The following is a 26,847-nucleotide window of genomic DNA, read 5'->3' as shown; positions in this document are numbered from 1 at the left end:
ACGCTACTCTACTATACTCTACTCTACTCTACTCTACTATACTCTACTCTACTCTACTATACTCTTCGCTACTCTGCTATACTCTGCTATACTCTACTATACTCTTCGCTACTCTGCTATACTCTGCTATACTCTACTATACTCTTCGCTACTCTGATATACTCTGATATACTCTACTATACTCTACTCTTCGCTACTCTGATATACTCTGCTATACTCTACTATACTCTACGCTACTCTGATATACTCTACTATACTCTACTATACTCTACTCTTCGCTACTCTGATATACTCTACTATACTCTACTCTACTATACTCTACTATACTCTACGCTACTCTGCTATACTCTACACTACGCTACTCTACTCTACTCTACTGAACTCTTCGCTACTCTACTCTACTCTACTATACTCTACTCTACTCTTCGCTACTCTGCTATACTCTACTATACTCTACTCTACTCTACTATACTCTACTCTACTCTGCTATACTCTACTATACTCTTCGCTACTCTGCTATACTCTACTCTACTCTACTATACTATACTATACTATACTATACTCTACTATACTATACTCTACTATACTCTACTGTACTCTACTCTTCGCTACTCTGCTATACTCTACTATACTCTTCGCTACTCTGCTATACTCTACTCTACTCTACTCTACTATACTCTACTCTACTATACTATACTATACTATACTATACTCTACTATACTATACTATACTATACTCTACTGTACTCTAGTCTTCGCTACTCTGCTATACTCTACTATACTCTTCGCTACTCTGCTATACTCTACTATACTCTACTCTACTATACTCTACTCTACTATACTCTACTCTACTCTGCTATACTCTACTATACTCTTCGCTACTCTGCTATACTATACTCTACTCTACTCTACTCTACTCTACTCTACTCTACTCTACTATACTATACTCTACTATACTATACTCTACTGTACTCTACTCTTCGCTACTCTGCTATACTCTGCTATACTCTACTATACTCTTCGCTACTCTGCTATACTCTACTCTACTATACTCTACTATACTCTACTCTAGCTAGAGCCATACGTTTATAAAGTTGGGCCATAGAGGTTTCTTCATTATGATGCATTGACATGACACTACACCATTCTATAGCCGTGGAACAGCGCTTGGGTCTTTGCGTGTCCAAAAATATACGCCTCAAATAACACTATTTTCCGCAGCAAATAGGCTTTTAATTTGACATGTCAAATAACAACATTCTATTATATTGTTTGTGCTGAATTTGCAAGTTTAAGCCAAGTGCCGCCACTACGATCAGTAACACTGTCAAAGCTGTAAAAAAATATATATATATATAATTACGTCTGCAAACAAGCAGCCGCAATGTGTTTACAATACCGCATTGGTGAAGAAGCCAATATTTGTTCAACCGAATGGGAAAACTTCTGTGTGAGCATTTGAAATAAGAGCAGAATCAAACGAACAAGATCCAAAATGTTAGATAGGTTAATAATTGTTGATTTAGAGTGCTTTTCTCACACCCAAGGGAGTAAAAAAATATGTAAATACCCAAAACACAAACACATGGGGGGCATCTCTCAAACAAACCTACTGTGTATATCCTCATTCATCTGTAGCTAGGTGGGGGACACCTCTCAAACAGACCTACTGTGTATATCCTCATTCATCTGTAGCTAGGTGGGGGACACCTCTCAAACAGACCTACTGTGTATATCCTCATTCATCTGTAGCTAGGTGGGGGACACCTCTCAAACAAACCTACTGTGTATATCCTCATTCATCTGTAGCTAGGTGGACATCTCTCAGTGTTATCCTGTCTAGAGGACATGAGAACAGAATTCATCACTAATAGTGTCTGGAAGAGACTCTGCATCACTAATAGTGTCTGGAAGAGACTCTGCATCACTAATAGTGTCTGGAAGAGACTCTTCATCACTAATAGTGTCTGGAAGAGACTCTTCATCACTAATAGTGTCTGGAAGAGACTCTGCATCACTAATAGTGTCTGGAAGAGACTCTTCATCACTAATAGTGTCTGGAAGAGACTCTTCATCACTAATAGTGTCTGGAAGAGACTCTGCATCACTAATAGTGTCTGGAAGAGACTCTGCATCACTAATAGTGTCTGGAAGAGACTCTTCATCACTAATAGTGTCTGGAAGAGACTCTGCATCACTAATAGTGTCTGGAAGAGACTCTTCATCACTAATAGTGTCTGGAAGAGACTCTGCATCACTAATAGTGTCTGGAAGAGACTCTTCATCACTAATAGTGTCTGGAAGAGACTCTGCATCACTAATAGTGTCTGGAAGAGACTCTGCATCACTAATAGTGTCTGGAAGAGACTCTTCATCACTAATAGTGTCTGGAAGAGACTCTTCATCACTAATAGTGTCTGGAAGAGACTCTGCATCACTAATAGTGTCTGGAAGAGACTCTTCATCACTAATAGTGTCTGGAAGAGACTCTTCATCACTAATAGTGTCTGGAAGAGACTCTGCATCACTAATAGTGTCTGGAAGAGACTCTGCATCACTAATAGTGTCTGGAAGAGACTCTTCATCACTAATAGTGTCTGGAAGAGACTCTGCATCACTAATAGTGTCTGGAAGAGACTCTTCATCACTAATAGTGTCTGGAAGAGACTCTGCATCACTAATAGTGTCTGGAAGAGACTCTTCATCACTAATAGTGTCTGGAAGAGACTCTGCATCACTAATAGTGTCTGGAAGAGACTCTGCATCACTAATAGTGTCTGGAAGAGACTCTGCATCACTAATAGTGTCTGGAAGAGACTCTGCATCACTAATAGTGTCTGGAAGAGACTCTGCATCACTAATAGTGTCTGGAAGAGACTCTGCATCACTAATAGTGTCTGGAAGAGACTCTGCATCACTAATAGTGTCTGGAAGAGACTCTTCATCACTAATAGTGTCTGGAAGAGACTCTGCATCACTAATAGTGTCTGGAAGAGACTCTGCATCACTAATAGTGTCTGGAAGAGACTCTGCATCACTAATAGTGTCTGGAAGAGACTCTGCATCACTAATAGTGTCTGGAAGAGACTCTGCATCACTAATAGTGTCTGGAAGAGACTCTGCATCACTAATAGTGTCTGGAAGAGACTCTGCATCACTAATGGTGTCTGGAAGAGACTCTGCATCACTAATAGTGTCTGGAAGAGACTCTTCATCACTAATAGTGTCTGGAAGAGACTCTTCATCACTAATAGTGTCTGGAAGAGACTCTTCATCACTAATAGTGTCTGGAAGAGACTCTGCATCACTAATAGTGTCTGGAAGAGACTCTGCATCACTAATAGTGTCTGGAAGAGACTCTTCATCACTAATAGTGTCTGGAAGAGACTCTTCATCACTAATAGTGTCTGGAAGAGACTCTGCATCACTAATAGTGTCTGGAAGAGACTCTGCATCACTAATAGTGTCTGGAAGAGACTCTGCATCACTAATAGTGTCTGGAAGAGACTCTGCATCACTAATAGTGTCTGGAAGAGACTCTGCATCACTAATAGTGTCTGGAAGAGACTCTTCATCACTAATAGTGTCTGGAAGAGACTCTTCATCACTAATAGTGTCTGGAAGAGACTCTTCATCACTAATAGTGTCTGGAAGAGACTCTGCATCACTAATAGTGTCTGGAAGAGACTCTGCATCACTAATAGTGTCTGGAAGAGACTCTTCATCACTAATAGTGTCTGGAAGAGACTCTTCATCACTAATAGTGTCTGGAAGAGACTCTTCATCACTAATAGTGTCTGGAAGAGACTCTGCATCACTAATAGTGTCTGGAAGAGACTCTGCATCACTAATAGTGTCTGGAAGAGACTCTTCATCACTAATAGTGTCTGGAAGAGACTCTTCATCACTAATAGTGTCTGGAAGAGACTCTGCATCACTAATAGTGTCTGGAAGAGACTCTGCATCACTAATAGTGTCTGGAAGAGACTCTGCATCACTAATAGTGTCTGGAAGAGACTCTGCATCACTAATAGTGTCTCTTAATTTCGAGGTAAACTTGGAGTCACGAGATGATGTGATGTGTGGTCCTCCCACTACGACTCAGGAAACCATGCAGTTTATTAGGCTACAGATGAAATAAATGATGATGAACTACACAGGGTCCACGGTGATGCTCCTTTCCAATACATATTGAGGGTCTTATTCTGGTGACATGATGATTGACGCATTACTGCCGTTTGACTAGTAAAAACATTCCGACTCTTATCCATGTAGACTAGCCTACCTGCACAGCCTACCTGCACAACCTACCTGCACAGCCTACCTGCACAGCCTACCTGCACAGCCTACCTGCACAGCCTACCTGCACAGCCTACCTGCACAACCTACCTGCACAGCCTACCTGCACAACCTACCTGCACAGCCTACCTGCACAACCTACCTGCACAACCTACCTGCACAACCTACCTGCACAACCTACCTGCACAACCTACCTGCACAGCCTACCTGCACAGTCTACCTGCACAACCTACCTGCACAGTCTACCTGCACAACCTACCTGCACAGCCTACCTGCACAACCTACCTGCACAACCTACCTGCACAACCTACCTGCACAACCTACCTGCACAGCCTACCTGCACAGCCTACCTGCACAACCTACCTGCACAGCCTACCTGCACAACCTACTTGCACAACCTACCTGCACAACCTACCTGCACAACCTACCTGCACAACCTACCTGCACAACCTACCTGCACAGCCTACCTGCACAGCCTACCTGCACAACCTACCTGCACAGCCTACCTGCACAACCTACCTGCACAGCCTACCTGCACAACCTACCTGCACAACCTACCTGCACAACCTACCTGCACAACCTACTGTATCTGCTAGCTGTGTGCTAAACCACACGTGTCAAGAACAGAGTAGGCTATTTAACGCAACAGTTTTTGTGACAAAACTAACCGTAGGAAATGCGATGGAAACACGTGGAATGTTCGATTTTTATTTGGTAATTAAAAATGTTTTTATCGGGTTTTTATCTGCAACAAGTCCATTTGGTGGAAACACCACTAGTGGGAAAATGCGTCCATTTTCTTTATGCGGATTCTAGAATATTTGTATGAAAATCTCTCGCCGCTTGGATGGAAATCTTTACTATAGATATTATTAGCAACTTCTGGGGTCGCTAGCTAGCTTTAGCTTGGTACATAGCACCAATGCAACCAGCCTGATAAAAATGACCAGAAAACGGTAATAATTTATCACCGCAATGATTTAGGATTCCATGTGACTAGCCACTTGTTGTTCTCCTTGCTAGCCAGCTAATAACAAATGAGGCTAACTGTTTTTGTCTTTTTGTTTTTTTGTTTTCAGGGACAGATGGCAAGTGATTTGTTAATTTCACTCCATGGCATTGGCAGGACAAAACAGTTGTGCCCAACTGGTTTGGAGGTAAAGACATTTTAACATCTGATTAAAAACCTAGGAAATGCAACTAGCTATGTGGGGTTCAATCTTGCTAGCCAGCCAAGTTATTTGTGTACTGTTACATGATCAGTCAATCCATACATGCAGTGTCTGTTAACGTTAGCTAACTTTCTTCCTGTCACTTCCCCTCCCTTCGTGTTTCACCATTGCATATAAAGACCATTTTATCATATTATCAATTAAAAGGAAACCGGCGACAACTTGTTCAAGTCTATGAATATGCAAAACTGTTTACAAAACCATTGCACATTAACAAAGGTATTTGTGGTTCTCAGCAACTTGAACATAAAGTGTGTTGGCCTTATGTTTCTGTTCTGTTCTCCCCGGGTTAGAGCACATCACATCATTTATTAATTTATTCATCAACAAGTGTTGATGTCTCCACATGTTTCTGGTTTTGAGGCTTGGGCAACTTAAACTGCAGTTCATCTGTCTAATACCCTGCAAGGAGAGAGACAGACATCATCTGGGGACTGTAGTTCATCTGTCTAATACCCTGCAAGGAGAGAGACAGACATCATCCGGGGACTGTAGTTCATCTGTCTAATACCCTGCAAGGAGAGAGACAGACATCATCTGGGGACTGTAGTTCATCTGTCTAATACCCTGCAAGGAGAGAGACAGACATCATCTGGGGACTGTAGTTCATCTGTCTAATACCCTGCAAGGAGAGAGACAGACATCATCTGGGGACTGTAGTTCATCTGTCTAATACCCTGCAAGGAGAGAGACAGACATCATCTGGGGACTGTAGTTCATCTGTCTAATACCCTGCAAGGAGAGAGACAGACATCATCTGGGGACTGTAGTTCATCTGTCTAATACCCTGCAAGGAGAGAGACAGACATCATCTGGGGACTGTAGTTCATCTGTCTAATACCCTGCAAGGAGAGAGACAGACATCATCTGGGGACTGTAGTTCATCTGTCTAATACCCTGCAAGGAGAGAGACAGACATCATCTGGGGACTGTAGTTCATCTGTCTAATACCCTGCAAGGAGAGAGACAGACATCATCTGGGGACTGTAGTTCATCTGTCTAATACCCTGCAAGGAGAGAGACAGACATCATCTGGGGACTGTAGTGCATCTGTCTAATACCCTGCAAGGAGAGAGACAGACATCATCTGGGGACTGTAGTTCATCTGTCTAATACCCTGCAAGGAGAGAGACAGACATCATCTGGGGACTGTAGTTCATCTGTCTAATACCCTGCAAGGAGAGAGACAGACATCATCTGGGGACTGTAGTTCATCTGTCTAATACCCTGCAAGGAGAGAGACAGACATCATCTGGGGACTGTAGTTCATCTGTCTAATACCCTGCAAGGAGAGAGACAGACATCATCTGGGGACTGTAGTTCATCTGTCTAATACCCTGCAAGGAGAGAGACAGACATCATCTGGGGACTGTAGTTCATCTGTCTAATACCCTGCAAGGAGAGAGACAGGCATAATATTACAATACTGTATTAATTTCATTGAATATATATTCCTGTTTGATTTTCAATTCATTCATATAATTAAATTGGACATGTTCTCCTTTATAATACGCCAGTGTTTGTTTTGTATCCAATTAATTTAGGTGACGTCAGGATGAAGTAGTCTGGACCTTCTAATCTAGTTGTATTGCATCATATCGCCTAGCAATGTTAGTTATCAATGCATAAAGTGAATATAAAACCAAGCTTACTTGAACATCAGTGTCATTGAATAATATATGTGTTAAAGATGTATGCATTTATCACAATGCAAGGGTACTCAAGTTTCAAATCAAGTTTATTTTATATAGCCTTTCTTACATCAGCTAATATCTCGAAGTGCTGTACAGAAACCCAGCCTAAAACCCCAAACAGCAAGCAATGCAGGTGTAGAAGCACGGTGGCTAGGAAAAACTCCCTAGAAAGGCCAAAACCTAGGAAGAAACCTAGAGAGGAACCAGGCTATGAGGGGTGGCCAGTCCTCTTCTGGCTGTGCCGGGTGGAGATTATAACAGAACATGGCCAAGATGTTCAAATGTTCATCAATGACCAGCATGGTCAAATAATAATAATCACAGTAGTTATCGAGGGTGTAGCAAGTCAGCACCTCAGGAGTAAATGTCAGTTGGCTTTTCATAGCCGATCATTCAGAGTATCTCTACCGCTCCTGCGGTCTCTAGAGAGTTGAAAACAGCAGGTCTGGGACAGGTAGCACCTCCGGTGGACAGGTCAGGGTTCCATAGCCGCAGGCAGAACAGTTGAAACTGGAACAGCAGCAAGGCCAGGTGGACTGGGGACAGCAAGGAGTCATCATGCCCGGTAGTCCTGACGCATGGTCCTAGGGCTCAGGTCCTCCGAGAGAGAGAAAGAAAGAAAGAGAGAAGGAGAGAATTAGAGAGAGCATACTTAAATTCACACAGGACACCGGATAAGACAGGAGAAGTACTCCAGATATAACCAACTGACCCCAGCCCCCCGACACATAAACTACTGCAGCATAAATACTCATTGGAAATAAAACACCAGCAGTCCTAATGCAATGCGATACTAGCTTCACAGTGAAACACCACTATTCTTAGCAAAATAGCTTATTTCAGTATTAATTCATTTTTTTGCTTCAGCCTCTTACCTGTCATACAGTTGAAGTTGGAAGTTTACATACAATTAGATTGGATTAAAACTTGTTTTTCAACCACTCCACAAATTCCTTGTTAACAAACTATAGTTTTGGCAAGTCGGTTAGGACATCTACTTTGTGCATGACACGAGTAATTTTTCCAACAATTGTTTACAGACAGATTATTTCACTTATAATTCACTGTATCACAATTCCAGTGGGTGAGAAGTTTACATACACTAAGTTGACTGTGCCTTTAAACAGCTTGGAAAATTCCAGAAAGTTATGTCATGGTTTTAGAAGCTTCTGATAGGCTAATTGACATCATTTGAGTCAATTGGAGGTGTACCTGTGGATGTATTTCGAGGCCTACCTTCAAACTCAGTGCCTCTTTGCTTGACATCATGGGAAAATCAAAATAATTCAGCCAAGACCTCAGAAAAACATTGCAGACCTCCACAAGTCTGGTTCATTCTTGGGAGCAATTTCCAAGCGCCTGAAGGTACCACGTTCATCTGTACAAACAATAGTACGCAAGTATAAACACCATGGGACCACGCAGCCGTCAAACCGCTCAGGAAGGAGACGTGTTCTGTACTTTGGTGTGAAAAGTGCAAATCAATTCCAGAACAACAGCAAAGGACCTTGTGAAGACGCTGTAGGAAACGGGTACGAAAGTATCTACAGTGGGGGGGGGGAGTATTTTGTCAGCCACCAAGTTCTCCCACTTAAAAAGATGAGAGAGGCCTGTAATTTTCATCATAGGTACACTTCAACTATGATAGACAAAATGAGAACAAAAATCCAGAAAATCACATTGTAGGATTTTTTTATGAATTTATTTGCAAATTATGGTGGAAAATAAGTATTTGGTCACCTACAAACAAGCAAGATTTCTGGCTCTCACAGACCTGTAACTTCTTCTTTAAGAGGCTCCTCTGTCCGCCACTCGTTACCTGTATTAATGGCACCTGTTTGAACTTGTTATCAGTATCAAAGACACCTGTCCACAACATTACACAACAAAACATTATAGGTAGAATCATAAAAACCGTAATAATGCAATTTAGAAAGTCATATTTTTATTTATTTTTTATTTTATTTCACCTTTATTTAACCAGGTAGGCCAGTTGAGAACAAGTTCTCATTTACAACTGCGAGCTGGCCAAGATAAAGCAAAGCAGTGCGACAAAAACATAAACACAGAGTTACACATAAACAAACGTACAGTCAATAACACAATAGAAACATCTATGTACAGTGTGAGCAAATGTAGAAAAGTAGGGAGGTAAGGCAATAAATAGGCCGTAGAGGAAAAATAATTACAATTTAGCAATTAACACTGGAGTGATAGATGTGCAGATGATGATGTGCAAGTAGAGATACTGGGGTGCAAAGGAGCAAGAAGGATAAGTAATAATATGGGGATGAGGTAGTTGGGTGTGCTATTTACAGATGGGCTATGTACAGGTACAGTGATCGGTAAGCTGCTCTGACAGCTGATGCTTAAAGTTAGAGAGGGAGATATAAGACTCCAGCTTCAGTGATTTTTGCAATTCATTCCAGTCATTGGCAGCAGAGAACTGGAAGGAAAGGCGGCCAAAGTAAGTGTTGGCTTTGGAGATGACCAGTGAAATATACCTGCTGGAGAGCGTGCTACGGGTGGGTGCTGCTATTGTGACCAGTGAGATGAGATAAGGTGGGGCTTTACCTACCTAGCAAAGACTTATAGATGACCTGGAGCCAGTAAGTTTGGCAAAGAATATGTAGTGAGGGCCAGCCAACGAGAGCATACAGGTCGCAGTGGTGGGTAGTATATGGGGCTTGGTGACAAAACGGATGGCACTGTGATAGACGGCATCCAGTTTGCTAAGTAGAGTGATGGAAGTCTGGAAGGAGAGTTCACAGTCTAACCAGACGCCTAGGTATTTGTAGTCTTCCACATATTCTAAGTCAGAACCGTCAAGAGTAGTGATGCTAGTCGGGTGGGAGGGTGCGGGCAGCAATCGGTTGAAGAGCATGCATTTAGTTTTACTAGCATTTAAAAGCAGTTGGAGGCCACGGAAGGAGTGGTGTATGGCGTTGAAGCTCGTTTGGAGGTTTGTTAGCACAGTGTCCAAAGAAGGGCCAGATGGATACAGAATGGTGTTGTCTGCGTAGAGGTGGCTCAGAGAATCACCAGCAGCAAGAGCAACGTCATTGATATATACAGAGAAAAGAGTCGGTCTGAGAATTGAACCCTGTGGCACCCCCATAGAGACTGCCAGAGGTCCGGACAACAGGCCCTCCAATTTGACACACTGAACTCTATCTGAGAAGTAGTTGGTGAACCAGGCGAGACAGTCATTTGAGAAGCCAAGGCAATTGAGTCTGCCGATAAGAATGCGGTGATTGACAGAGTCGAAAGCCTTGTCCAGGTCGATGAAGATGGCAGCACAGTACTGTCTTTTATCGATGGCGGTTATGATATCGTTTAGGACCTTGAGCGTGGCTGAGGTGCACCCATGACCAGCTCGGAAACCAGAGTGCAAAGTGGAGAAGATACGATGGGATTCTAAATGGTCGGTGATCTGTTTGATAACTTGGCTTTCGAAGATTTTAGAAAGGCAGGGCAAGATGGATATAGGTCTATAACAGTTTGGGAGAGGGGGATGACCGCAGCAGCTTTCCAATCTTTGGGAATCTCAGACGATACGAAAGAGAGGTTGAACAGGCTAGTAATAGGGGTTGCAACAATTTCGGCGGATAATTTTAGAAAGATAGGGTCCAGATTGTCTAGCCCAGCTGATTTGTAGGGGTCCAGATTTTGCAGCTCTTTCAGAACATCGGCTGTCTGGATTTGGGTGAATGAGAAGCGGGGGGATATTGGGCAAGTTGCTTCAGGGGGTGCTGAGATGTTGGCCGGGGTAGGGGTAGCCAGGTGGAAAGCATGGCCAGCCGTAGAAAAATGCTTATTGAAATGATCGATTATCGTATATTTATCGGTGGTGACAGTGTTTCCTAGCCTCAGTGCAGCGGGCAGCTGGGAGGAGGTGCTCTTGTTCTCCATGGACTTTACAGTGTCCCAGAACTTTTGGGAATTAGTGCTACAGGATGCAAATTTCTGTTTGAAAAAGCTAGCCTTAGCTTTCCTAACTGACTGAGTATATTGGTTCCTGACTTCCCTGAAAAGTTGCATATCACGGGGGCTATTCGATGCTAATGCAGAACGCCACAGGATGTTTTTGTGCTGGTCAAGGGCAGTCAGGTCTGAGGTGAACCAAGGGCTATATCTGTTCTTAGTTCTACATTTTTTGAATGGGGCATGCTTATTTAAGATGGTGTGGAAAGCACTTTTAAAGAGCAACCAGGCATCTTCTACTGACAGGATGAGGTCAATATCCTTTCAGGATACCCGGGTCAGGTTGATTAGAAAGGCCTGCTCCCTGAAGTATTTTAGGGAGCGTTTGACAGTGATGAGGGGTGGTCGTTTGACCGCTGACCCATTACGCAAGCAGGCAATGAGGCAGTGATCGCTGAGATCCTGGTTGAAGACAGCAGAGGTGTATTTAGAGGGCAGGTTGGTCAGGATGGTATCTAAGAGGGTGCCTATGGTTACGGATTTAGGGTTGTACCTGGTAGGTTCCTTGATCATTTGTGTGAGATTGAGGGCATCTAGCTTAGATTGTAGGACGGCCGGGGTGTTAAGTATGTCCCAGTTTAGATCACCTAACAGTATGAACTCTGAAGATAGATGGGGGCCAATCAATTCACATTTGGTGTCCAGGGCACAGCTGGGGGCTGAGGGGGTCTATAACAAGCGGCAATGGTGAGAGACTTGTTTCTGGAAAGGTGGATTTTAAAAGTAGAAGCTCAAATTGTTTGGGCACAGACCTGGATAGTATGACAGAACTCTGCAGGCTATCTCTGCAGTAGATTGCAATCCCACCCCCTTTGGCAGTTCTATCTTGTTGGAAAATGTTGTAGTTGGGGATGGAAATTTCAGCATTTTTGGTGGCCTTTCTAAGCCAGGATTCAGACACGGCTAGGACATCAGGGTTGGCGGAGTGTGCTAAAGCAGTGAATAAAACAAACTCAGGGAGGAGGCTTTTAATGTTAACATGCATGAAACCAAGGCTTTTATGGTTATGGAAGTCAACAAATGAGAGCACCTGGGGAGTGGGTGTGGAGCTAGGCACTGCAGGGCCTGGATTAACCTCTACATCACCAGAGGAACAGAGGAGGAGTAGGATAAGGGTACGGCTAAAGGCTTTAAAGAACTGGTCGTCTAGTGCGTTCTGAACAGAGAGTAAAAGGTGCAGATTTCTGGGCGCAGAAGAATAGATTCAAGGCATAATGTAGAGACAAGGGTATGGTAGGAAAAACTGACAGTTTTTGCAATTATGCTGTGGGACTTAGAGGTCTTTTGTGGTTTAGTACGGTACCCTGCATCACTACTTCATTGCTCCAGACCAGAAGAAGGAGAATTAGGAGAGTTAGAGCACTGATTATTTGTTGGGGTCCCAAGGCGCTACTGTGTCTCTAAAGATACACTTGTTTTTTTTTCTTACTACTTGTCAGCTTCAGCATTGAAGCATGTTGTTAAGGTTTTGATTCTAAGACAATTAGGGTGTGGATATGTTAGGATTATTTTCCTGTAGTATTGTAGCCTACTCCCGACCGGTTGTGTCGTACAGCGCCCAAGTGGCACAGTGGTCACTGCATTGCTACAGATGCTGGTTCAATACCCGTGCGGCTGCGACCGGTTGACCCATGAGGTGATGTTTAGGCTTTTAGTTTCTCTCCCTCTAAAAACAGAAATTAATCCTTCTAAATAACGAACTGGCTTTATTTACAAATTAGTGAGAATGTCTCAAGAATGGCCTTTTTCTTGCTCACTCTAGGTTAAATGAAAACAAAATAATCTCCAAAATATCATTATTTTTTAAACAAAGCGATTATTATTATTATTATTATTAATTTTGAATTATATAAAAGCCCCTTATATATTCTCACAGAGCCTAACAAAAAATGCCCCTTAGATATTAATTTATAATCCTCCAGTCCTCGTATGCTCTTAGTGCTGTAGCCTACTCCCGACCGTCACGTTGTACAGCGCCATATTTTCCGTTCCATCCTAACGGAAACGCTGAGGGTTTAGTTTTTTCTTGGAATAGAAACATATTAATCAAATTAGTTAAACTACATTTCTTAAAATCAATCCCATATACTATGTTCTGACAAAAAAGGTTTTCAATTCTCTAGTAATGCCAATATTGAAGACTATCAAATGCTTTTCAAAGATGCCCTCTGGTGGTCAAACTTGCACTAACTAGCATTAACCCATTTAATCCCAAATTTTTCCCAGACATGAAAATATCCAAATCAAGTGTCATTAGTAACCCTTTGAAGTAATCAATCATTCTTTTTTGAAATTTTAATGGAAAAGTAGGTGAAAAAGTGTGTTTTATGGTCGGTCACAATTGTGACCGGTGGGATAATGTTACGTATACTAAATTAACATATCTCTCCTATGCAGTTATCAAAGTTCTTATAAATCCCAACCCAGTTATTAACACATTTAAAACTCTGTCACTGGCAGTCCCCAGCATTGCCTCTAGAATGCCCCGTCACGTTCTAGTGTGACTATTTTACACATCAAAAACCCTTATACAACACGATATGAACACTGAGAGCAAAGACAAAAAAACAACCATCAGCGTATTTCAACATTGTTAATTTATTGTAACATACATTGTAACACTGTTACTTTAGTGCAATATTCATTGTAACATTGTCATTGTGACATTTTAGTGAAACATTCACTAACAACTGTATAGCAGTCGTGTGATTCATTCCCACTGAACATAAAGGTAACATTTAGGATAGAGGTAGCCTGTAGAATATGCATTCAAGTAGAGACCTACACTGAACATAAAGGTAACGTTTAGGATAGAGGTAGCCTGTAGAATATGCATTCAAGTAGAGGCCTACACTGAACAAAATACAATTATTTATATAAAAAGCGCCACTGCACAATGAGTGCTTATATATATATATACACATCATAGAGGTAGGCTTCAGAACCAAGTGCAAGATTAGTTTGTGCATAACTATTTTAAACTGTGATGAGTCAGACCTACTGTCATACAGTATGTCTTGAATCAATTGACCTTCTTTTCCAAAAACATTTCAGTCATTTTGATTGTCTTTTTTGTCGACTTTTCCTTTCTTCCTAGAGTCCGTTGTACTGCTTCTCCTCACCCTTTATCGACTTTTCAATTTTTCTTTTATTGTCTTTTTCAGCCCTTTTTCATTCGCTCTTATCTCCTTTTCTACTGTCCATGGTATATCTTGAAGCACTCAATGTGCAGTGGCGCTTTGCATTTCTCACATGCATAGGTAGTACGTTTGTCACAATGACGACTTCTCTGGAACCGGTGCATCGTGTTGATTGGCCAGTGAGAAGCTTTGTCATATCTTGCCTGATCTTCAACAGTAGCAGCCAGTAAAGACCTCCTTCCGTGGCTCAGTGGTATCGTGCAAAACTTTTGCATATTTGGGCTGTATACTATGTGTTTTGGAATCACATCGGTGGCAGGCCTCTTCGATCGTTTGAACACTCAATCTTTATTTTTGGCCACCTGCAGCTTTTCCCTTGGCTCTTCTGGCTGACCCCTATGGCTTGTAGAGGCCCTTGGCTCTTCTGACTGGACCCTCTGGCGGGTAGAGGCCCTTGGCTCTTCATTATCAACAATGGAGGGGGGTGGGGGAGGTTGTGGATGGGGGGTGAGGGGTAGGTCTTCATCACTGATAACATTGTTCCTGTCATGATCTGTTAGCATAGGTTCAGCATATGCATTCAACAGCCTGGCTGGCAAATGGCCTGTCCATAGTCCATATCTGACCCATCGCTATCACAATCACTCAGGACAGCATCTTTCTCATTTTGAGGGATAACTGCAATGTTGCATGCCTTGTCTGGGCAGTCACCTAGATCCAACATATCCAGAACTTGACTCAAAGTGAAACTAAAAGAAAGAACAGAGTAGAAAGTTAGGTAGAACAAGACCTATGTATGTGTATCAGTATGTGTATACCTAGATGCACTGTGATATCCCACGGGTCACTATTGTTGCCGTCAACATGTTTACACATTCTATGACCACACTGAACAAAGTTGAGTAATTGCAAATGCATATATCAATACTAGACACCCTAAAGATGATGTGTACCAAAAATCTTTGTCCTAACTTTATGTTAACATACTTTACTAACCTTTTGTTTGGGAGCTTTGATGCAGCCATCCTCTTCTCATGGTGCAACCAGGAAGTAAACAGCTCTGGTCATGTGACAATTTACACTAAACATGTGACACTACACATCTTTCATTGAGACCTTTTATTATTTCAATATTTGCTGTAAATGCATTGATACGTCATTCAGTAAAAGATTTAGAGCCTTATAACTAAAAAGTTTTTTACGGTCACTATTGTGACCGATGGGATTAAATAGGTTAAAGGTAAAAATGTCTGACAATTAAACAACATGCCATAGAATTCTACAGCAGCCCGCAAGGTGTGCTGCAGTATGACACAAATTTTAAAGGAGGAACCACTGTAAGGAAATCAGTCAATTTAAATCAATTCATTAGGCCCTAATCTATGGATATGCATCTATTGGTCACAGATACCTTAAAAAAAGGTAAGGACATGGATCAGAAAACCAGTCACTGTCTGGAGTGACCACCAATTGCCTCATGCAGCACGACATCTCCTTCACATAGAGTTGATCAGGCTGTTGATTGTGACCAGTGGAAGGTTGTCCCACTCCTCTTCAATGGCTGTGAGAAGTTGCTGGATATTGGCAGGAAACATGCTGTCGTACATGTTGATCCAGAGCATCCCGAACATGCTTAATGGGTGACATGTAAAAGGCGATACTTTTAAAGGAAATCCAAAGGGTGTGCGATGTATGTCCCTACCCCGTGAACATTCCAATGTTGGTTTGAGGTGGCTAGGTCACATGGTCAAGGAGCTATGGAATTTTAAGTGATCTTTCATCAAATAAACTCAGCAAAAAAAGAAACAGCCCCTTTTCAGGATCCTGTCTTTCAAAGATAATTCGTAAAAATCCAAATAACTTCACAGATCTTCATTGTAAAGGGTTTAAACAATGTTTCCCATGCTTGTTCAATGAACCATAAACAATTAATGAACATGCACCTTTTGGAACGATCGTTAAGACATTAACAGCTTACAGACAGTAGGCAATTAAGGTCACAGCTATGAAAACTTAGGACACTAAAGAGGCCTTTCTACTGACTCTGAAAAACACCAAAAGAAAGATGCCCAGGGTCCCTGCTCATCTGCGTGAACTTGCCTTAGGCATGCTGCAAGGAGGCATGAGGACTGCAGATGTGGCCAGGGCAATAAATTGCAATGTCCGTACTGTGAGACGCCTAAGACAGCACTACAGGGAGACAGGACGGACAGCTGATCATCCTCGCAGTGGCAGACCACGTGCAACAACACCTGCACAGGATCGGTACATTCGAACATCACACCTGCGGGACAGGTACATGATGGCAACAACAACTGCCCGAGTCACACCAGGAACGCACAATCCCTCCATCAGCGTTCAGACTGTCCGCAATAGGCTGTTGTAAGGCAGGTCCTCACCAGACATCACCGGCAACAATGTCGCCTATGGGCACAATGTATATGAGATTGCTAAATCACATGGTTGAAGAGTTTATGACATTTGTAAATTTGATTTGAATAGTGTGATCATGCACTTTGTTGACATTCCCTAACTCGTTGTAACGACGGTGCGCCAGGAAACTCAGGTTGGAGTCAGGAAAATATGACCTGTGGAATGTTGTACACCTGTTTTCCTTCATCGGGTATGATGCTCAAATCGTGCTCGAGCTATTTTATTGGCAGGTCCGAATGTCTGGCGAATATCGAAAGTCAAACCAACTTTACCACGTCAACGGCTGCAGCTGAGAGCGCGCGTAGCGTCGTGTGTCTGTGATTGGACCCCTGCATTTAATGGCAATGGTTGGACTCATCGGCAATTTCTCACACTCTGGGTGCAGGTGGACGAACGGTGACCGGAGTAGCGAGCGAGCATGGGGAGAGAACCCAACCGTTACAGGACAGGAAGAGCCGCTCAAATAGAAATAGAGGGCATTTTCAAGCTGTGTTAACCCGCAAGAACCATTTCTTTTTTATTGTATTTACTATATAATTAGCCACGTCTATTAGCCAAGTCATTTCAATGTCTGTGTATAGCGTTATATTTATTGATGAACGCTCTAGACTTTATATGTTGAGCTACTGTTTGTAGCCTGTATCTTTTTAATATCTGGCAAAAGTTTGACTATTTCGAAGGATATTTTTTTCATTTTCAATTTTTTTCAAACCATGCTTTAGAATCTTGCGTCTACCGTAACCGGGGGGAATCACCGCAGAACAACAGACGTGGTTTTTAATATCTTCCTCCGGTGACAATTTCAACATCGAGAAGGCATTCGTCTCATCGTACATCACACTACACTCACGATTCCGACAGTTAAAATTTAGTGTCGCCTTCCAGAATGGACTTCGTATGCCTTTACTTTCTCCAGGTGGCCCTTATTGGTGAGTACAACACGTCTGACTTTGTTTGAATTAAATGACTGTAAAATCCTTGCGCTGGTCAGACTAATCGGGGGATGAGGGGTGCAACATGTATAGGGCTGGGGTAATTGAATCAGTATGCACAATATTCTCATCCATCTAGATTATTCTGATGAAACAGACATACTACAGTCCTGCCTCTATTTCTATGGAATGACTGTAAAGCGTTGCTTATTGTTTTGTGGATTAGGGATTATTGCAAATTGATGTAGATGCGTAATAGTCTGCATATACCAAAGCCATGTTCTACAGGGTCGCAAGGCTAAACAGAGTGTGAAGCAAGACATCTGGAATTACCTTTACATCATTGAACTGCATAGGCGCTCATTCATGTTATTTGTTTTTGGGTTTATAATTTCGGTAGCCTATGAAGATGTTTCTGTCCTGCACATTTGGCTGTAGTGGGGTGATTGAATCAATGTGTGTGTGAACCACTGTTGATCGGACGGTAGCTCTGGTCTTCTGTTTGATCTGTTCTGTGACATGAGAAGTAGTGGTGCTGAGGATGTTGCAGCAGCAGCCCTTGAAAAATAACAAAAATATATATTTTTGTAAAAAACATTTTTTTTTTTACTAAAGTAGTGCAGTGGGCCTTTATTAGTATTAGCAGACTGTTATTATATCAGTAGTAGACATCTGTATTGCAGGCAACAACAAAACAATTCTGCATCTTCGCTTTGTCAGAAAAGGTATTTGTATAATTAAGAACAGTATCTTGCAGGATTCAATAGTTGTACTTGTAAGAGTTGTTGCCCTGTCTCTTTCTCTGTGATGTCATTCTAATGGATTAAAGATAGAACGATGTGTCTCCGTTGGTGGAGCATGGCACTTGTAATGTTGTGGATTTGATTCTCACCGGGGACCCGTATGAACAAGTCTGAAAATGAATTTGCTCACTACTGTAAGTTCCTCTGGGTAAGAGTGTTGACTAAAAAGGAATGAATAGACCATTTCAGTTTTCACATAGTTATAAGTTGTATTTGCAAAGTACTGGAAAACATATATCAAGCAAGTGTTTTTATATTCCACAAGTATTATCCCATTAACTGTTTTATACAAATAATTATCAGACTCAAGTTACAAATGCTGGTAAACACTCAAATGCATTTAGTTTTTAAAAATCACATAAGTAGTGCACTGGGCCTTTACTAGTCCTGTATTAAAGTAGTGTACTGGGCCTTTACTAGTCCTGTATTAAAGTAGTGTACTGGGCCTTTACTAGTCCTGTATTAAAGTAGTGCCCTGGGCCTTTACTAGTCCTGTATTAAAGTAGTGTACTGGGCCTTTACTAGTCCTGTATTAAAGTAGTGTACTGGGCCTTTACTAGTCCTGTATTAAAGTAGTGTACTGGGCCTTTACTAGTCCTGTATTAAAGTAGTGTACTGGGCCTTTACTAGTCCTGTATTAAAGTAGTGTACTGGGCCTTTACTAGTCCTGTATTAAAGTAGTGTACTGGGCCTTTACTAGTCCTGTATTAAAGTAGTGTACTGGGCCTTTACTAGTCCTGTATTAAAGTAGTGTACTGGGCCTTTACTAGTCCTGTATTAAAGTAGTGTACTGGGCCTTTACTAGTCCTGTATTAAAGTAGTGTACTGGGCCTTTACTAGTCCTGTATTAAAGTAGTGTACTGGGCCTTTACTAGTCCTGTATTAAAGTAGTGTACTGGGCCTTTACTAGTCCTGTATTAAAGTAGTGTACTGGGCCTTTACTAGTCCTGTATTAAAGTAGTGTACTGGGCCTTTACTAGTCCTGTATTAAAGTAGTGTACTGGGCCTTTACTAGTCCTGTATTAAAGTAGTGTACTGGGCCTTTACTAGTCCTGTATTAAAGTAGTGTACTGTGTCTTTACTAGTCCTGTATTAAAGTAGTGTACTGGGCCTTTACTAGTCCTGTATTAAAGTAGTGCACTGGGTCTTTACTAGTCCTGTATTAAAGTAGTGTACTGGGCCTTTACTAGTCCTGTATTAAAGTAGTGTACTGGGCCTTTACTAGTCCTGTATTAAAGTAGTGTACTGGGCCTTTACTAGTCCTGTATTAAAGTAGTGTACTGGGCCTTTACTAGTCCTGTATTAAAGTAGTGTACTGGGCCTTTACTAGTCCTGTATTAAAGTAGTGTACTGGGCCTTTACTAGTCCTGTATTAAAGTAGTGTACTGGGCCTTTACTAGTCCTGTATTAAAGTAGTGTACTGGGCCTTTACTAGTCCTGTATTAAAGTAGTGTACTGGGCCTTTACTAGTCCTGTATTAAAGTAGTGTACTGGGCCTTTACTAGTCCTGTATTAAAGTAGTGTACTGGGTCTTTACTAGTCCTGTATTAAAGTAGTGTACTGGGCCTTTACTAGTCCTGTATTAAAGTAGTGCACTGGGTCTTTACTAGTCCTGTATTAAAGTAGTGTACTGGGCCTTTACTAGTCCTGTATTAAAGTAGTGTACTGGGCCTTTACTAGTCCTGTATTAAAGTAGTGTACTGGGCCTTTACTAGTCCTGTATTAAAGTAGTGTACTGGGCCTTTACTAGTCCTGTATTAAAGTAGTGTACTGGGCCTTTACTAGTCCTGTATTAAAGTAGTGTACTGGGCCTTTACTAGTCCTGTATTAAAGTAGTGTACTGGGCCTTTACTAGTCCTGTATTAAAGTAGTGTACTGGGCCTTTACTAGTCCTGTATTAAAGTAGTGTACTGGGCCTTTACTAGTCCTGTATTAAAGTAGTGTACTGGGCCTTTACTAGTCCTGTATTAAAGTAGTGTACTGGGCCTTTACTAGTCCTGTATTAAAGTAGTGTACTGGGTCTTTACTAGTCCTGTATTAAAGTAGTGTACTGGGCCTTTACTAGTCCTGTATTAAAGTAGTGTACTGGGCCTTTACTAGTCCTGTATTAAAGTAGTGTACTGGGCCTTTACTAGTCCTGTATTAAAGTAGTGTACTGGGCCTTTACTAGTCCTGTATTAAAGTAGTGCACTGGGCCTTTACTAGTCCTGTATTAAAGTAGTGTACTGGGCCTTTACTAGTCCTGTATTAAAGTAGTGTACTGGGCCTTTACTAGTCCTGTATTAAAGTAGTGTACTGGGCCTTTACTAGTCCTGTATTAAAGTAGTGCACTGGGCCTTTACTAGTCCTGTATTAAAGTAGTGTACTGGGCCTTTACTAGTCCTGTATTAAAGTAGTGTTCTGGGCCTTTACTAGTCCTGTATTAAAGTAGTGTACTGGGCCTTTACTAGTCCTGTATTAAAGTAGTGTACTGGGCCTTTACTAGTCCTGTATTAAAGTAGTGTACTGGGCCTTTACTAGTCCTGTATTAAAGTAGTGTACTGGGCCTTTACTAGTCCTGTATTAAAGTAGTGTACTGGGCCTTTACTAGTCCTGTATTAAAGTAGTGTACTGGGTCTTTACTAGTCCTGTATTAAAGTAGTGTACTGGGCCTTTACTAGTCCTGTATTAAAGTAGTGTACTGGGCCTTTACTAGTCCTGTATTAAAGTAGTGTACTGGGCCTTTACTAGTCCTGTATTAAAGTAGTGTACTGGGCCTTTACTAGTCCTGTATTAAAGTAGTGTACTGGGCCTTTACTAGTCCTGTATTAAAGTAGTGTACTGGGCCTTTACTAGTCCTGTATTAAAGTAGTGTACTGGGCCTTTACTAGTCCTGTATTAAAGTAGTGTACTGGGCCTTTACTAGTCCTGTATTAAAGTAGTGTACTGGGCCTTTACTAGTCCTGTATTAAAGTAGTGTACTGGGCCTTTACTAGTCCTGTATTAAAGTAGTGTACTGGGCCTTTACTAGTCCTGTATTAAAGTAGTGTACTGGGCCTTTACTAGTCCTGTATTAAAGTAGTGTACTGGGCCTTTACTAGTCCTGTATTAAAGTAGTGTACTGGGTCTTTACTAGTCCTGTATTAAAGTAGTGTACTGGGCCTTTACTAGTCCTGTATTAAAGTAGTGCACTGGGTCTTTACTAGTCCTGTATTAAAGTAGTGTACTGGGCCTTTACTAGTCCTGTATTAAAGTAGTGTACTGGGCCTTTACTAGTCCTGTATTAAAGTAGTGTACTGGGCCTTTACTAGTCCTGTATTAAAGTAGTGTACTGGGCCTTTACTAGTCCTGTATTAAAGTAGTGTACTGGGCCTTTACTAGTCCTGTATTAAAGTAGTGTACTGGGCCTTTACTAGTCCTGTATTAAAGTAGTGTACTGGGCCTTTACTAGTCCTGTATTAAAGTAGTGTACTGGGCCTTTACTAGTCCTGTATTAAAGTAGTGTACTGGGCCTTTACTAGTCCTGTATTAAAGTAGTGTACTGGGCCTTTACTAGTCCTGTATTAAAGTAGTGTACTGGGCCTTTACTAGTCCTGTATTAAAGTAGTGTACTGGGTCTTTACTAGTCCTGTATTAAAGTAGTGTACTGGGCCTTTACTAGTCCTGTATTAAAGTAGTGTACTGGGCCTTTACTAGTCCTGTATTAAAGTAGTGTACTGGGCCTTTACTAGTCCTGTATTAAAGTAGTGTACTGGGCCTTTACTAGTCCTGTATTAAAGTAGTGTACTGGGCCTTTACTAGTCCTGTATTAAAGTAGTGTACTGGGCCTTTACTAGTCCTGTATTAAAGTAGTGTACTGGGCCTTTACTAGTCCTGTATTAAAGTAGTGTACTGGGCCTTTACTAGTCCTGTATTAAAGTAGTGTACTGGGCCTTTACTAGTCCTGTATTAAAGTAGTGTACTGGGCCTTTACTAGTCCTGTATTAAAGTAGTGTACTGGGCCTTTACTAGTCCTGTATTAAAGTAGTGTACTGGGTCTTTACTAGTCCTGTATTAAAGTAGTGTACTGGGCCTTTCCTCGTCCTGTATTAAAGTAGTGTACTGGGCCTTTACTAGTCCTGTATTAAAGTAGTGTACTGGGCCTTTACTAGTCCTGTATTAAAGTAGTGTACTGGGCCTTTACTAGTCCTGTATTAAAGTAGTGCACTGGGCCTTTACTAGTCCTGTATTAAGGTAGTGTACTGGGCCTTTACTAGTCCTGTATTAAAGTAGTGTACTGGGCCTTTACTAGTCCTGTATTAAAGTAGTGTACTGGGCCTTTACTAGTCCTGTATTAAAGTAGTGCACTGGGCCTTTACTAGTCCTGTATTAAAGTAGTGTACTGGGCCTTTACTAGTCCTGTATTAAAGTAGTGTTCTGGGCCTTTACTAGTCCTGTATTAAAGTAGTGTACTGGGCCTTTACTAGTCCTGTATTAAAGTAGTGTACTGGGCCTTTACTAGTCCTGTATTAAAGTAGTGTACTGGGCCTTTACTAGTCCTGTATTAAAGTAGTGTACTGGGCCTTTACTAGTCCTGTATTAAAGTAGTGTACTGGGCCTTTACTAGTCCTGTATTAAAGTAGTGTACTGGGCCTTTACTAGTCCTGTATTAAAGTAGTGTTCTGGGCCTTTACTAGTCCTGTATTAAAGTAGTGTACTGGGCCTTTACTAGTCCTGTATTAAAGTAGTGTACTGGGCCTTTACTAGTCCTGTATTAAAGTAGTGTACTGGGCCTTTACTAGTCCTGTATTAAAGTAGTGTACTGGGCCTTTACTAGTCCTGTATTAAAGTAGTGTACTGGGCCTTTACTAGTCCTGTATTAAAGTAGTGTACTGGGCCTTTACTAGTCCTGTATTAAAGTAGTGTACTGGGCCTTTACTAGTCCTGTATTAAAGTAGTGTACTGGGCCTTTACTAGTCCTGTATTAAAGTAGTGTACTGGGCCTTTACTAGTCCTGTATTAAAGTAGTGTACTGGGCCTTTACTAGTCCTGTATTAAAGTAGTGTACTGGGCCTTTACTAGTCCTGTATTAAAGTAGTGTACTGGGCCTTTACTAGTCCTGTATTAAAGTAGTGTACTGGGCCTTTACTAGTCCTGTATTAAAGTAGTGTACTGGGCCTTTACTAGTCCTGTATTAAAGTAGTGTACTGGGCCTTTACTAGTCCTGTATTAAAGTAGTGCACTGGGCCTTTACTAGTCCTGTATTAAAGTAGTGCCCTGGGCCTTTACTAGTCCTGTATTAAAGTAGTGTACTGGGCCTTTACTAGTCCTGTATTAAAGTAGTGCACTGGGCCTTTACTAGTCCTGTATTAAAGTAGTGCACTGGGCCTTTACTAGTCCTGTATTAAAGTAGTGCCCTGGGCCTTTACTAGTCCTGTATTAAAGTAGTGCACTGGGCCTTTACTAGTCCTGTATTAAAGTAGTGCACTGGGCCTTTACTAGTCCTGTATTAAAGTAGTGCCCTGGGCCTTTACTAGTCCTGTATTAAAGTAGTGTACTGGGCCTTTACTAGTCCTGTATTAAAGTAGTGTACTGGGCCTTTACTAGTCCTGTATTAAAGTAGTGCACTGGGCCTTTACTAGTCCTGTATTAAAGTAGTGTACTGGGCCTTTACTAGTCCTGTATTAAAGTAGTGTACTGGGCCTTTACTAGTCCTGTATTAAAGTAGTGTACTGGGCCTTTACTAGTCCTGTATTAAAGTAGTGTACTGGGCCTTTACTAGTCCTGTATTAAAGTAGTGTACTGGGCCTTTACTAGTCCTGTATTAAAGTAGTGTACTGGGCCTTTACTAGTCCTGTATTAAAGTAGTGTACTGGGCCTTTACTAGTCCTGTATTAAAGTAGTGTACTGGGCCTTTACTAGTCCTGTATTAAAGTAGTGTACTGGGTCTTTACTAGTCCTGTATTAAAGTAGTGTACTGGGCCTTTACTAGTCCTGTATTAAAGTAGTGTACTGGGCCTTTACTAGTCCTGTATTAAAGTAGTGTACTGGGTCTTTACTAGTCCTGTATTAAAGTAGTGTACTGGGCCTTTACTAGTCCTGTATTAAAGTAGTGTACTGGGCCTTTACTAGTCCTGTATTAAAGTAGTGTACTGGGCCTTTACTAGTCCTGTATTAAAGTATTGTACTGGGCCTTTACTAGTCCTGTATTAAAGTAGTGTACTGGGCCTTTACTAGTCCTGTATTAAAGTAGTGTACTGGGCCTTTACTAGTCCTGTATTAAAGTAGTGTACTGGGCCTTTACTAGTCCTGTATTAAAGTAGTGTACTGGGCCTTTACTAGTCCTGTATTAAAGTAGTGTACTGGGTCTTTACTAGTCCTGTATTAAAGTAGTGTACTGGGCCTTTACTAGTCCTGTATTAAAGTAGTGTACTGGGCCTTTACTAGTCCTGTATTAAAGTAGTGTACTGGGCCTTTACTAGTCCTGTATTAAAGTAGTGTACTGGGCCTTTACTAGTCCTGTATTAAAGTAGTGTACTGGGCCTTTACTAGTCCTGTATTAAAGTAGTGTACTGGGCCTTTACTAGTCCTGTATTAAAGTAGTGTACTGGGCCTTTACTAGTCCTGTATTAAAGTAGTGTACTGGGCCTTTACTAGTCCTGTATTAAAGTAGTGTACTGGGCCTTTACTAGTCCTGTATTAAAGTAGTGTACTGGGCCTTTACTAGTCCTGTATTAAAGTAGTGTACTGGGCCTTTACTAGTCCTGTATTAAAGTAGTGTACTGGGCCTTTACTAGTCCTGTATTAAAGTAGTGTACTGGGCCTTTACTAGTCCTGTATTAAAGTAGTGCACTGGGCCTTTACTAGTCCTGTATTAAAGTAGTGTACTGGGCCTTTACTAGTCCTGTATTAAAGTAGTGCACTGGGCCTTTACTAGTCCTGTATTAAAGTAGTGCACTGGGCCTTTACTAGTCCTGTATTAAAGTAGTGTACTGGGCCTTTACTAGTCCTGTATTAAAGTAGTGTACTGGGTCTTTACTAGTCCTGTATTAAAGTAGTGTACTGGGCCTTTACTAGTCCTGTATTAAAGTAGTGTACTGGGCCTTTACTAGTCCTGTATTAAAGTAGTGTACTGGGCCTTTACTAGTCCTGTATTAAAGTAGTGTACTGGGCCTTTACTAGTCCTGTATTAAAGTAGTGTACTGGGCCTTTACTAGTCCTGTATTAAAGTAGTGTACTGGGCCTTTACTAGTCCTGTATTAAAGTAGTGTACTGGGCCTTTACTAGTCCTGTATTAAAGTAGTGTACTGGGCCTTTACTAGTCCTGTATTAAAGTAGTGTACTGGGCCTTTACTAGTCCTGTATTAAAGTAGTGTACTGGGCCTTTACTAGTCCTGTATTAAAGTAGTGCCCTGGGCCTTACTTGTCCTGTATTAAAGTAGTGTACTGGGCCTTTACTAGTCCTGTATTAAAGTAGTGTACTGGGCCTTTACTAGTCCTGTATTAAAGTAGTGTACTGGGCCTTTACTAGTCCTGTATTAAAGTAGTGTACTGGGCCTTTACTAGTCCTGTATTAAAGTAGTGTACTGGGCCTTTACTAGTCCTGTATTAAAGTAGTGTACTGGGCCTTTACTAGTCCTGTATTAAAGTAGTGTACTGGGCCTTTACTAGTCCTGTATTAAAGTAGTGTACTGGGTCTTTACTAGTCCTGTATTAAAGTAGTGTACTGGGCCTTTACTAGTCCTGTATTAAAGTAGTGCACTGGGCCTTTACTAGTCCTGTATTAAAGTAGTGTACTGGGCCTTTACTAGTCCTGTATTAAAGTAGTGTACTGGGCCTTTACTAGTCCTGTATTAAAGTAGTGTACTGGGCCTTTACTAGTCCTGTATTAAAGTAGTGTACTGGGCCTTTACTAGTCCTGTATTAAAGTAGTGCACTGGGCCTTTACTAGTCCTGTATTAAAGTAGTGTACTGGGCCTTTACTAGTCCTGTATTAAAGTAGTGTACTGGGTCTTTACTAGTCCTGTATTAAAGTAGTGTACTGGGCCTTTACTAGTCCTGTATTAAAGTAGTGTACTGGGCCTTTACTAGTCCTGTATTAAAGTAGTGTACTGGGCCTTTACTAGTCCTGTATTAAAGTAGTGTACTGGGCCTTTACTAGTCCTGTATTAAAGTAGTGTACTGGGCCTTTACTAGTCCTGTATTAAAGTAGTGTACTGGGCCTTTACTAGTCCTGTATTAAAGTAGTGTACTGGGCCTTTACTAGTCCTGTATTAAAGTAGTGCACTGGGCCTTTACTAGTCCTGTATTAAAGTAGTGTACTGGGCCTTTACTAGTCCTGTATTAAAGTAGTGTACTGGGCCTTTACTAGT

General features: G+C 41.5%; 1 protein-coding gene and 1 long non-coding RNA gene across 2 annotated transcripts in view; one reads left to right on the top strand and one right to left on the bottom strand.

The window, feature by feature from the left end:
* Positions 1-15,022: 15,022 nt before the first annotated feature.
* LOC139554037 (uncharacterized) lies at positions 15,023-15,436 on the bottom strand. The gene is made up of 2 exons (XR_011670789.1): positions 15,346-15,436; positions 15,023-15,098 (listed from the first exon to the last, which is right to left on the bottom strand). It is a non-coding gene; the product is annotated as an uncharacterized lncRNA (long non-coding RNA).
* A 2,106-nt stretch (positions 15,437-17,542) lies between these two features.
* Positions 17,543-26,847, top strand: part of LOC139554036 (GDNF family receptor alpha-4-like) — a 225,142-nt gene continuing 215,837 nt past the window's right edge. The window contains exon 1 of the mRNA XM_071366935.1: positions 17,543-17,711. Coding sequence (XP_071223036.1) covers positions 17,669-17,711 — 43 coding nt within the window. The 5' untranslated portion in view covers positions 17,543-17,668. The remainder of the gene's footprint in view (positions 17,712-26,847) is intronic.

This window comes from Salvelinus alpinus, chromosome 25 (assembly GCF_045679555.1).
Source record: "Salvelinus alpinus chromosome 25, SLU_Salpinus.1, whole genome shotgun sequence".
In the NCBI taxonomy this organism is placed as follows: Eukaryota; Metazoa; Chordata; class Actinopteri; order Salmoniformes; family Salmonidae; genus Salvelinus; species Salvelinus alpinus.
The sequence above is the reverse complement of the archived record's forward strand: the minus strand, read 5'-3'. Positions and strand labels throughout refer to the sequence as shown.